Source organism: Bufo gargarizans, chromosome 2 (assembly GCF_014858855.1).
Source record: "Bufo gargarizans isolate SCDJY-AF-19 chromosome 2, ASM1485885v1, whole genome shotgun sequence".
NCBI classification, from domain to species: domain Eukaryota; kingdom Metazoa; phylum Chordata; class Amphibia; order Anura; family Bufonidae; genus Bufo; species Bufo gargarizans.
In genome coordinates this window covers 106,475,013-106,487,615 of record NC_058081.1, presented here as the reverse complement: position 1 = coordinate 106,487,615, position 12,603 = coordinate 106,475,013, and the positions used below count along the sequence as shown (strand labels likewise).

Sequence of the window (12,603 nt, the reverse complement as noted above, 5' to 3'; positions counted from 1 at the left end):
CACATATGCAAACTGTTGTAATTCCTACACCGTTCACCTGATTTGGATGTAAATACCCTCAAATTAAAGCTGACAGTCTGCAGGTAAAGCGCATCTTGTTCGTTTCATTTTAAATCCATTGTGGTGGTGTATAGAGCCAAAAATGTTACACTTGTGTTGATGTCCCAATATTTATGGACCTGGCTGTATGTATGTATGTGTATATGCGGCCTTCTCACTGTTTACCGCCGGCCCACTGACGTCACGACTAGTATCAACTAGCATGGGCGGGCCCAAGCTCCATTCAAGTGAACAGAGCTTAGCCCCGCCCACGCTAGTTGATGCTAGTCGTGACGTCAGTGGGCCGGCAGTAAACATTTGAGGGTATTTACATCCAAATCAGGTGAACGGTGTAGGAATTACAACAGTTTGCATATGTGCCTCCCACTTGTTAAGAGACCAAAAGTAATGGAACAGGATAATAATCATAAATCAAACTTTCACTTTTTAATACTTGGTTGCAAATCCTTTGCAGTCAATTACAGCCTGAAGTCTGGAACACATAGACATCACCAGACGCTGGGTTTCATCCCTGGTGATGCTCTGCCAGGCCTCTACTGCAATTGTCTTCAGTTCCTGCTTGTTCCTGCTGCAGCGCCACGGCCTTCTCAAACAGCTGATCGGCGGGGGTCCTGGGTGTCAGACCCCCGCCGATCAGAAGCTGATGATCTCTATCCAGAGGATAGATCATCAGTTAAATGAGTGCGCAGAACTTTAATACAGAATGCTTATTAAAATGTGGCTTGAGGGGTCAAATTTTTTTTACCTCATCCTCTTGTTTGCGCAGCCGTTATCATCTTCTTCTTTCAGGACCTGCAAAAGGACCTTTTGATGACGTAATCGCGCTCACCACGTGGTGAGCGTGGTGACGTCAGAACAGGTCCTGCTAAATGAAGATAGAAGATCCTTCTATCTAAATTCAGCAGGACCTGCGCGATTACAGCATCAAAGGTCCTTTTGCAGGTCCTGAAAGATGAAGAAAGAAGATGATGATGCTGGCTGCGCGAACAAGATGATGAGGTGAGTTAAAGAGGACCTTTCACCATTTCTGTTTTAATAGCTTCATGCATTCCCCATGCAATAACAATTCTGGAGCCTCTATTCTTTTGGCTCTATGTTGTGCCATTCCTGTATTATTTCTATTTGAAATTGCTAGCAGTCTGCAGTAAGGGTACAGAGGGGAGGAAACCAGTTGGGGGGGGGGGGGGGGGTACCTGCACAGTCTCGCTATTTTCAATCAGTGCTGCCATTGTCAGACTGTTCAGGTACACACCCCCTACTGGTAACACCCCTCTGTACCCTTACTGCAGACTGCTAGCATTCATTCATAACTTCTAGTAGAAATAATAAATGAATGGCACAACATAGAGCCATAAGAATAGATGCTCCAGAATTGTTACATGGGGAATGCATGAAGCTATAACGCAAATATTGGTGTATCCTTGGGAGGTCTGTACACCAGAATCTGGAGTAATTTATGCCAGTTTTCTGACACGCATATTAATAAATGTGTCTGGCCACGGTGATGCTGTCTGATTAGAACAACAGCAAAACGGGTTTCAAAACAGGACTTATTCAAAATGAGTGACTTTACACGGGGATACTGGCATACACCTTTAGTAACTTCTATTTCTATGTTCTTTGATTGCCTCTCATGGTACGGGCAGCAGGATGGGTGCAGTGGGAGCGCACATGTAAGTCAGCTAATGACTGGATAAGATCCAGTTCCTGTTCGGAATCTGTTCCCACATCACAAGGACTCATTACCGCTGGCAGAAGATGACACAGGAGTGACAAGTCATTTTCTGCCTGTGGATAACTGTCCAGTTTTTAATTACTCTGTTATTTTATCATACAGGCTGTAGAGGAATGGTATTAAAGGGAGGCTGTCATGTTGTCATGCAGTCCGCTATGGGGGCAGCACAGTATATACAGATGAGCAGATTGTTCTATAGTTTCTGGGAAAAGATTCAGTATAATTTGTATTTAATTTAATTTAAGGAGAACCTGGTTACAGACATAGGTGTTTGCCACCAGGGAGTCTCCAGATTTCATCTTGCCCATGGCTCTTGGCAGGTTCCCTTTAACCCCTTCCATCCTGGAGGGTTTTTCTGTTTTGCATTTGTTTTTTTTACGCCTGGCCTTCCCGGAGCCATAACTTGTTATTTATTTTTTATTCTCCCATTCACATAGACATATGAGGGCTTGTTTGTTGCAGGATGTGTGGTTCTTTCTAATGGCACTATTTAATGTAGTAGGAAGCTGGAAAAAAAATCCAAATGGGGTGGAATTGGAAAACAAAATGCAACTCCACAGTTTTATGGATTTTGTCTTTACGGCGTTCGCAGTTTGGTAAAAATGACCAGTTCCTTTCTTTCTCCGGGTCAGTACAATTACGGATGTACCGCATATGTATGGTCTTTCTTATGTTTTAACCCCTTAAGTACCCGGCTCATTTTTGGTTTTGCATTTTTTTTATTGTCCTCTCTACGTTCCAATAGCCATAACGTTTTAAATTTTCTGTTTGTATAGCCATATGAGGGTTTATTTTGTGGGACAAGATGCATTTTTTTTTTATGCACCATTTAATTTACCATATCTGTTATTGGAAGACGGGGAAACATTTTTTTGTGGGGTTAAATAATTTTTTATTTTATTTTTTAAACGCTGCTGCCAAGGTTTTGGGGTGTTTTTTTATTTTTATTGTTTAATATATATTTTTATATGTAAAATTGGGAAAGAGGGATGATTTAAACTCAATATTTGAATGTGTGTTTTTTTTTTTTTTTTTATCAACTGCATCAAGACTACAACTAGTTAATAATCGGGCTCTTAACCCCTCCCTTTGTAATATTACGTCAGCAGTGTGCAGGTGTAGGGAAAGAGGCCTATGGCTGATTCCGCTCCATACACAGCAGGTACCGGCTATATTACACTTAAAAATTTCACGGTGCTTAATGGGTTAAACTGCAAAACAATCTGCAGGGAGCAATTTGATAGTTTTATGGGGAAAATATTCCGTAAAACTTGTGATTTGTACATTTAAAGGGAACCTGTCACTTGGATTTTGTGTATAGAGCTGAGGACATGGGTTGCTAGATCGCCGTTAGCACATCCGCAATACCCAGTCCCCATAGGTCTGTGTGCTTTTATTGTGTAAAAAAACTAAACAATTTGATACATATGCAAATTAACCTGAGATGAGTCCGAGCTTGAAAATATGACTCTACTCTGGTCACACAAGTAAGATATGACTCTTGTATGGTAATTTGCATAAAAGGCAGGAAGTACAAAAATGCATAATACTTATTGAATTCGTCGGCAAATGAAATTAAAAGTGTAATTTATATGTTTAGGGTAACACAATGAACATTTAGAAACGCTCAGTCAGGGTAGCATAGTAGAGGTGACAGGTTCCCTTTTAAGTCTCTGCCTTTTCTGAGCTCAGATGTACACAGGGCCTTCTCATCAGTGATTAATAGCATTCTGTGTAATGCTTCATGTACATGGCCCAATTGTCGGGCCAGTCTTTCCTACAAACTTTCATTCCTGATAATCGACCCGTTTAAAGGCGCCGCTGATCACCCGATGAAACTGCAAAACGCCCCTTCGCCTGGTGAAATGATCTTTCATGCAGGAACCTCAATCCTAGAAACGAGCTATCACTTGTCCTCCTATATCGGAATAGAATACTAACAAAAAAAGGCCATATTACCCATAAGTTGGGAGTCCATTTATATTTCTTAAAGGGAACCTGTCACCGGGATTTTGGGTATAGAGCTGAGGACATGGGTTGCTAGATGGCCACTAGCACATCTGCAATACCCAGTCCCCATTGCTCTGTGTGCTTTTATTGTGTAAAAAAACTGATTTGATACATATGCAAATTAACCTGAGATGAGTCCTGTACGTGAGATGATTCAGGGACAGGACTCATCTCAGGTTAATTTGCATATGTATCAAATCAGTTTTTTTTACACAATAAAAGCACACAGAGCTATGGGGACTGGGTATTGCGGATGTGCTAGCGGCCATCTAGCAACCCATGTCCTCAGCTCTATACACAAAATCCCGGTGACAGGTTCCCTTTAAAGCGAAAGTCCAGTCAGGTGCTCCAAAATGATATACAAGTCAGTACCGACAGCGGAGGATTACCTACTCTCTATATTTCTCAGATCTGACTCCATTAGGGCAGAGCTGAAATCTGTGACTACAGTTTAGTTAGTGTCTGTAGGGAGTCTGCGGTAGTCTGAGAGACCCCCATCCCCCCCCCCCCATCTCATTATTGGTTCAAGCTGCAGATGGAAGACGATTGGGTGATGGATGTGCACATGTACGTGTGACGGCAATAAATATCAGCTAAACTGTCAACACTGTAATACTTTATGATTGATAGAGGTTTGGCCTCTGAGACCCCCCCCCCCCCCCCTTCCTTCCCGATCCTGAGAATTCAGCATTGCAGTCTTTTCCTGTACAGCGGCCCCATTCAGCTGCTGTGCATGTATACAGCAGCTTAGTTCCATTTGAGAGAATGGGGCCGGTTGCAGTTTCCTGCACAGACAGGTGGTCGAGAGCGCTGCTTTGCAGGGAAAACGTAATCGGTGCTATGGCCCTTCATTATCAAGATCGGTAGAGGCTCCAGAGTTAGAAAATCCACCCATCATAAAGTGATGGCATAACCTAGCGATATGCCCCCATTTTAAGATATGAGAATACTGCTTCCTAGCTTTGACCATCACTTCTCTTATTATGAGAAGCCTGCTACCAACTGGTTAAGTAGTTTTTTTTTTTCCCCACTGTAATGTCTTGAGCAGGTCATCTGAAAATCTGCACGCCACTTAACAGCTTGCCTAGAGGAACACATCCATGGTCTTATATGACCCATTTGCAGATAATGGGACAGCGTCATGTTGAAACAGAATTTCAGGACTTTGGCTCTACGGGCAGTCTTATTGATGTGTCAAGTGTTGAAAAGTCCATCACCTGTTGATGCACCACTGCCTCCAGCATGTAATAACATCTACAAGCACTTTAGACCTTTTCTTGATGTATTTTTTTCAACTTCTTCCATTCTCAGGACCAACCTTGAGGCCCTTCAGAAGAAATTAGAGGAGCTAGAGTTGGATGAACAGCAGAGGAAGCGCCTGGAAGCATTCCTCACCCAGAAGCAGAAAGTTGGAGAACTGAAGGATGATGATTTTGAAAAAGTGTCCGAGCTTGGTGCTGGAAATGGTGGGGTGGTCTTCAAAGTTTCACACAAACCATCCAGTCTTATCATGGCTAGAAAGGTGAGCTATTGCTTTTCCCTTAAAGGTTCAACAAACATAATATACAAGTTGAATATTACAAAGGCGTACCAGAAGGGTATGGATCAGTTTGAATTTGGGGAGATCTCATTTATGGTTACCAGAGGACTTTTGTGGCATAGTATGTGTCAGTTGTACTGTACAATTATTACAGGGTAGTCAATGGGAGTAATTTACTAATGCTAGTTTGCCATAAAAAAAAAAAAAGTCGCGAGACCCTGTTTTTACGCTGTCCTCCCCTCTCGGGGAGCGGCGGGGGCTGGGCCTTTGGCCAGGACAAATTTACTACTAACAGTTACACTGGTTTCCAGGCATATGAAGAAGATCCCAGCAGCCGCTGTACGGTCTCAGTAGTTGAAAAAGGCTGGGCTGAAATGCACCCTGTATCTTGTTTGCTAAAAAAATGAAATAAAGGTCTACTGAGAGTATACAGCGTCTGCTGGGATCTTTTTCATATCGTGTATTTGATTTATCCCTTCCTGCTGCAGCGCTACTAGTGTGATTGAATGCTGGGCAGCTTTCACATGGAAACCTGCTTCAGTCAGGGGCTGAAGTAGACTAGGACTAGTAGAGGATTCACCTAATTTATGATGAGGCCTACACCCCGCCATAAATGAGCCTCATCCTCCGGCAGTGGAGGGAGAATAAAAGACCTACGTAAATCACCAGTCTTTGATAAATGACCCCCAATGTGTTTTCTAAAATTTGTTATTTCCTCTTTTTTAGCTGATTCATCTGGAGATCAAACCAGCAATCAGAAACCAGATTATTCGAGAGCTGCAGGTTCTGCATGAGTGTAACTCCCCATACATTGTGGGCTTCTATGGGGCATTCTACAGTGATGGGGAAATCAGTATCTGCATGGAGCATATGGTAAGAATGGGTTCATGGAGGGGATGTGGTGGTGCAGAAACATTAGAGGAAAGGTGACGAATATAAAGGTCTAGTTTTAGAGCACTGAGCAGTAATAAGGTTGGGCTGGGTTCACAGCAGCGCTAGAGGTTCTGTTACTCTGGATTATAGGAGCAGAACAAAAAAATAACGGAAGAGCTAAATGGAACGGACAAAAAAAAGTTTGTGCATCAGCCCTAACTTTGTGAGCAAGGTTGAAAACATACATTCATAAAGACATAAATTAATCTTGCCTCCTTTGCTGGTTTGATTCATTTTTTTCCATCACATTATACACTGCTTGTTTCCAGGGGTTGTGACCACACTGCAATCAATCAGCGGTGGCTGTGCATGCCGACTATAGGAAAAGGCGCCAGCCTCTCTGGTGCCAAAATATAGACCTGTGAAAGTGGCCTAAGATGTAGATGGAAGACAATCAAACCCCCATTAAAGGGGTTTTCCAGGATTTTCATATTGATGACCTATTCTCAGGATCGGTCATCAATAACAGATAGGTGGGGGTTCGAAACCCAGCACTCCCGCTGATCAGCTGGTTGAAGAGAATGCCGTTCCTATTTAAGTATATAGGAAAGAGCCGTCCCATAGAAGTGCATAGGGTGGATTGTAATTACACCTGCTCACCACTGCGATGTCAACAGCGAGCAGGTAAACAATAAAGGGAAGGCTGCGCTCGCACCCAGCGTAGCCTTCTCTTCAACCAGCTAATCAGCAGGGGTTCTGGGTGTCAGACCCCACCGATCTGATATTGATGACCTATCCTGAGGGTAGGTCATCAATATTAAAATCCCCGAAAGACCCTCTAAATCAGTTAAGTGTTTCAAATCAGTTTTTCGGGACTAAGGATAGTCAATCAACGTTTAATAGGTGGGATTCCAACTGCTAACAGTCCTGATAATCAGCACAGTGAATGGGGCGAACTTATAATGTTAGGCCATCAATTCTTAAAGGGGTTGACGGTTATCTGTAGGATAGGTGATTAATGTGTAATAGTCAGGGACCCCACTACTAGGCACCCGACTGATCATTAGAAGAGGGTTCTTGAGCCTTTTGTTTATCTTCACAGAGGGGTGGAGGTTGGGGGGGGTTAGGTTTGAAAGTGAGTGGTGGTCATACATGGGTCCTGCTTCTCCACTTAATGTCTGTGGGGCTGACGGAAGCAGCTTTCTCTGCCCCATAGACTTTCAATGGAGCACATGATTCGCACTTGATTACCACTTCAGTTTAACTCCTCCTCACTATGGTTGTACAAGAACGAGGAGGAGAGGCGTGGGGACCCCTATTCTAGTAATCAGTGGGACCCCGAGCGATTGGATATTTATCACCTAGAGTATTTGATGGATTAGGTAATAAATGTCCAGTGTTAGGGTCATGATAACACATATAGTATAATAAAACAAAAAAATGACAACATATCAGCTTTATGGCAGATGATGGAATTATTTGGAGATTAAATTTGGGTGCTAAGGTGCCTTTACTAGGATGGGTTGTTCAGAAGGTAAGTTCACTAGTGTGAGAGGAGTCTGGCCCAGTGGCCTCAGTCACAGTTGGGACACCGATAAAGTTGACTAAAGTCCTGGTGAACGACTTTAAACATTACAGCATCCTGTGATAGTCAGTTCTACTTTCTCACTGCTCTTACAGTAAAGAAAACCATGCTCTTTGGCCTCCTGCACCAAACCATATTTTTTACCTGTGTACTGTCCATATTCATTTGTCATGCACACAGCCGTATTTTTTGCGGATTCGTGTGGCCGTTCCGCAAATTATATAGCATCTCCTATTTCAGTCTGTATTGTGGATGAGAAAAGCCCTTTCTGTTGATGGGAGTGAGGAAAATACAGAATGCAAAAACACAGCTGTGTGCATGATGCCTTAAAGGCCCTTTACACAGGCTGAGAATTGAAAAGATTATTGCTAACTAGTGTTTATAGGAACCTCGTTTAGATGATCTGGCGATGTAAATGCACTGCCGATTACCCAATGAACCGGCGAAATGCTCGTACATCGGGTAATTGGATAGTTAGTCCAGCACAAAAATCCTTGTTTCCTGACAGCAGATCGTGCTGTGTACACCCGATCTGCTGCCGGGTAACTACTAATTGTTATGGGGATCACTCGTCCCCATGCTCTGGAGGAGATTGGTGCATCTAAATGCAAGCGATCAGAAGATTGTCGGGAAGGAACGCTTACTTCCCGACAATCTGCTTGTACATCGTCCCATGCAAAGGGACCTTTACTTTGCTATATACAATGGCCCAGAATTACTAAACCTGTAGATGGTGTAAGCTTAGACCGGCTGTCTAGACCTGCACCAGATTTATCACCGGGGCTCGGGCTGGACTCCATACAAACTATTGGTTGGCTTACTTTGAGACAGATTTTAATGCCAGAATTGTGGTGCAATTTTGGCACCTAATGGCACATCTTAGGCCTGCCCCCTTTCACGTTAAGCATCCCCTTCATGCTAAACTCTGCCCCTTGTAGAGCAAGTGTAGAAACCCTAGATGCGCCAATTTGTACTTCTTTTTAGACAGGTTTTTGGCACAGACACTTTAGGAAATCTGGGCGGATGTATTTAGACAAATTATGGTTCTAATTGGCTGGATCTAGATGCCACATTTTAAAAAACGCTGTGTGTTATTTTTTTCTTCCAGGATGGTGGGTCACTTGATCAAGTTCTAAAGAAAGCCGGAAAAATTCCTGAGAAAATTTTGGGAAAAGTCAGCATTGCAGTGAGTATCAATAAGCAGTACTGAATAAATACTTCATTCAACCTAAAGGTAGCCTCACACAGGTAGCTTCATTTAGATGGGTGACACTTGGTAACCACCTATTTAAGTGTAAGATTCTTAGCTTTTGTTTAGAAAGAAGTGAATGTAAAACATATGGCCGTTTATGCGATTCAGTCTGCTAAACTCCCATGCTGTAAAATAACTAGTTTAACATTAAGGGTCCATTCACACGTCCGTAAGTGTTCTGCGGATCCGCAAAACACGGACACTGGCAATGTGCATTCCACAATTTGCGGACTGCACATCGCCAGCACTATAATAGAAAATGCCTAATCTTGTCTGCAATTGCGGACAAGAATAGGACACGTTCTATTTTTTTCCGGATGCAGAAGTGCGGATCCGCAAATGCGGGCAGCAGATTCCTGCCCCCTTGAAAATGAATGGGTCTGCACCTGTTCCGCAAAATTGCACAACCGATGCAGACACGTTTTGCGGACTTGTGAAAGGGTGGGTTCACACTAGCGTTATGGAGTCTGTTATGGCTTTCTGTTATAACATGGTTATAACGGAATCCATAGGATGGAATGCAAAACGGAAGCCTTTAAGAGGAATTCCGTTTTGCTCCGTCCTAATAGAAGTCTATGGGAAAACCTAATGGAACCGTCTGGATCCCGTTATGCAAGACTGAAAACAAAGTTCTGTCGACAGGACTTTGGTTCCCGTTATTCAAGACGGAAAACAGCCGGATCAGTTTTGATTCCCATAAACTTCTATTAGGGCGGAGAGCAAACAGAATGCCTTTTTAAAGGCGTCCGTTTTGCATTCCGTCATAATGCAAGTCTATGGGTAGCAAAACGGATCCGTCCTTCCGTCTTATGGATTCTGTTATTTTCCGTTATAACCCTGTTATAGTGGAAAGCCATAACGGACTCCATAACGTTAGTGTGAACCCACCCTAATATTGCTATTTTGCTGTGAGGGTTAACCTGAATAGTCTGTTATATGCAGACGGCTAGCTCACCAACTAAGCTCGGATTCTGATAACTGATGTTGCTGTCATTCACACTCCTCTATGTGTACATGATACAACGCCTACAAAAGACACCAAACGGTACACCACACATCAAAAACATAAAAACATCAAATCCATGGCATTATCCATACACAGATATAGACAAGCCCTCGCCCACATGTAAGGTCAAAGGTATATAATACAGCAAGAAATAAAGGACCCAAGGGACTGTGGAGCTCATTCATTGGTCAGCAGGAAATACCGGCAGACTTGGGTGCCGCTTTGAATGCTGTGTTTTCATGCGTTATTTCCAGTTTGTGTTTATCTACCCTCAGTGTTTGCAATTTAAAATGATATATATTTTTTTATATAATATATATTCTATATTTGGCATGGTAGCTCTTAGGGTACAGTTACACGATGATATTTGTTGCGTGACAAATTGGTACAACTACACTGCGACATGAGAGGTAATAATAATCTATGATGTTGTACTGCGACACAACAGTCATCCATCCAAGTTGGATTTTTGTGCGACTGTTGTGTCAGTCGCAGCATATCGCAGTGCAACACTATAGACTATCATTACAAAAAATGTTGTGCAACATTACTGCGACAAATGTCATTGTGTAGCCCTAGCCATAGGCCTCCTGCACACGCCCCATTGCTCCTAGAGGCTCATTTGTATACATTAAGACTTCATTTTTCCAGCACCCCCGCCGATCAGCTGATTACAGAGCGCACAGTGCAACAGAACCAGACACTGCTCCGTACACTGGCTGTGCCTGGTTACTACAGCTTTCATGGGACTCAGCTGTAGTAACCAGACGCGGCCAATACAGTACAGTAATCAGCTGATTAGTGGTGGTGCTAGGACCTGGACCCCGCCATTGTAATATGGATGACCTACCCTACAGATAAGTCCTCAATACTAGATTCCTGAAAAACCCTTTCAAGGCCTCCTGCACACTAATGTGTGCGCGCCGTGGCTGTGCACAAAAACGACCATGGGGCAGCCACAGAAGATCGCGGACCCATTCCCTTTAATGGGTCCGCGATCTGCCCGTTCCGCAAAAAGATAGAACATGTCCTATCTTTTTGTGGAACGGAATTACTGGACGGAAGCACTCGGTAGTGTATTCCATTCCGCATCTCCGGATTTGCGGACCCATTGAAGTGAATGGGTCCGCATCCATGTTGTGGAATGCCCACGGAACGACGCCCGTGTATTACGGATCCTCAAATGCAGTCCGCAATACGGCATCCCTTCATCCCTTCTATGGTATTTGACTAGATAACATCCTGTAAATCTACTGCATTTGCCGGATCCATTTCCATTGACATGTATTAACACCGGATCCGGTACCAAGTGTTCCAGAAATTGCCGGATCCGGTTTACCGGTCTTCTTTATAGCTTTGAAAAAATTAAATACCGGATCCGTTATTCCGGATGATACTGGAAAGGCTGATCTGGTATTTCAATGCAAAAGTCTAACGGATCCGGAAAAAAAGATATCCGTTTGCATACGGCTTTCCAGTTCCGGCAATGGTTAACACTAATGTGAAAGTACCCTTATGGATTTTTTGGGGGTGCATTAAGATGTGTTTTGTACTGGCTTTCTAGCCTGATATTAGTAAATGGAATAGATCAGGGATCAGTAACCTCTGGCACTCCAACTCTTCTGAAACTACAACTCTTAGAATCCACCTTTCACTTCTATAGGAGTTACAAGAACAGCCAAGTAAGTGTGCATGCTGGGAGTTGTAGTTTCGCAACTGCTGGAGTGACGAAGGTTGCTGATCCTTGGAATAGAGGGTACCCTCCTCTCTTGCCTTCCCATAGTTTTATATTAACCCCTTTGACCTTACATGCGAGGGAGGGGTGGTCTGCATCTGTCTCTGTGTATAGATTGTGCCATGTTTTCAATGTTTTTATGATATTATCTAACAATAAAGATTTGTTTTTAATGTGTGGTGTACCGTTCGGTATTTTTTTGTAGGAGTTGTAGTTTGTAATGTACCCATACAGTATATAATTTATAGACCCGGAGGTTGCTCGATCAGACTGCTGTAGACAGTATTTTTGTGAAATATTCACACGCCAGTTTCAATATATTTTATTACATATAATTGGGCAATGTCCACATCTACGCTGGAGCCTCCGCTTGTTCATTCTGTCATATTTGATGGGAACAATAGCATTGCAAACTGCATTATTTTCTCCCTAAAAATGGACTCCTTGGCAGAACCAGGCAGACCCTATTGTCACATGTGCGATGAATCTGCGTCATGGTTTCTGTTATATATGGAAACCACGGAGCAGATGTGAACAGAAGAGGCATACATATGCAGAGGGTCATCCCGCGAGAAAGGCATCAGTGTCCACATGACAACACTTCATGATAAGCCTTATAACTAATAGCGTCACCTCTTACTTCTGTTATAACGATTTAGGCCCGGTTCACATCCATCGGAAAAAAACTGTAGTTAAAGCATCTGTTATGCTCATTTATGCACACTTGGCATCTGTTCAGCCGTTTCCGTCTGAGAGCCGTTGTGTTAGACGGAAATGCCCTGCACGCACGGTGGCTCAGTGGTAAAC

At 43.1% G+C, this 12,603-nt stretch overlaps 1 protein-coding gene across 1 annotated transcript in view; it reads left to right on the top strand.

Moving 5' to 3' along the window:
• The window catches only part of MAP2K1 (mitogen-activated protein kinase kinase 1), a 66,615-nt gene that overhangs the window by 18,631 nt on the left and 35,381 nt on the right, over positions 1 to 12,603 (top strand). Inside the window, exons 2-4 of the mRNA XM_044283155.1 lie at positions 5,117 to 5,327; positions 6,072 to 6,218; positions 8,912 to 8,989. Of these exons, the coding sequence (XP_044139090.1) occupies positions 5,117 to 5,327; positions 6,072 to 6,218; positions 8,912 to 8,989 (436 nt within the window). The remainder of the gene's footprint in view (positions 1 to 5,116; positions 5,328 to 6,071; positions 6,219 to 8,911; positions 8,990 to 12,603) is intronic.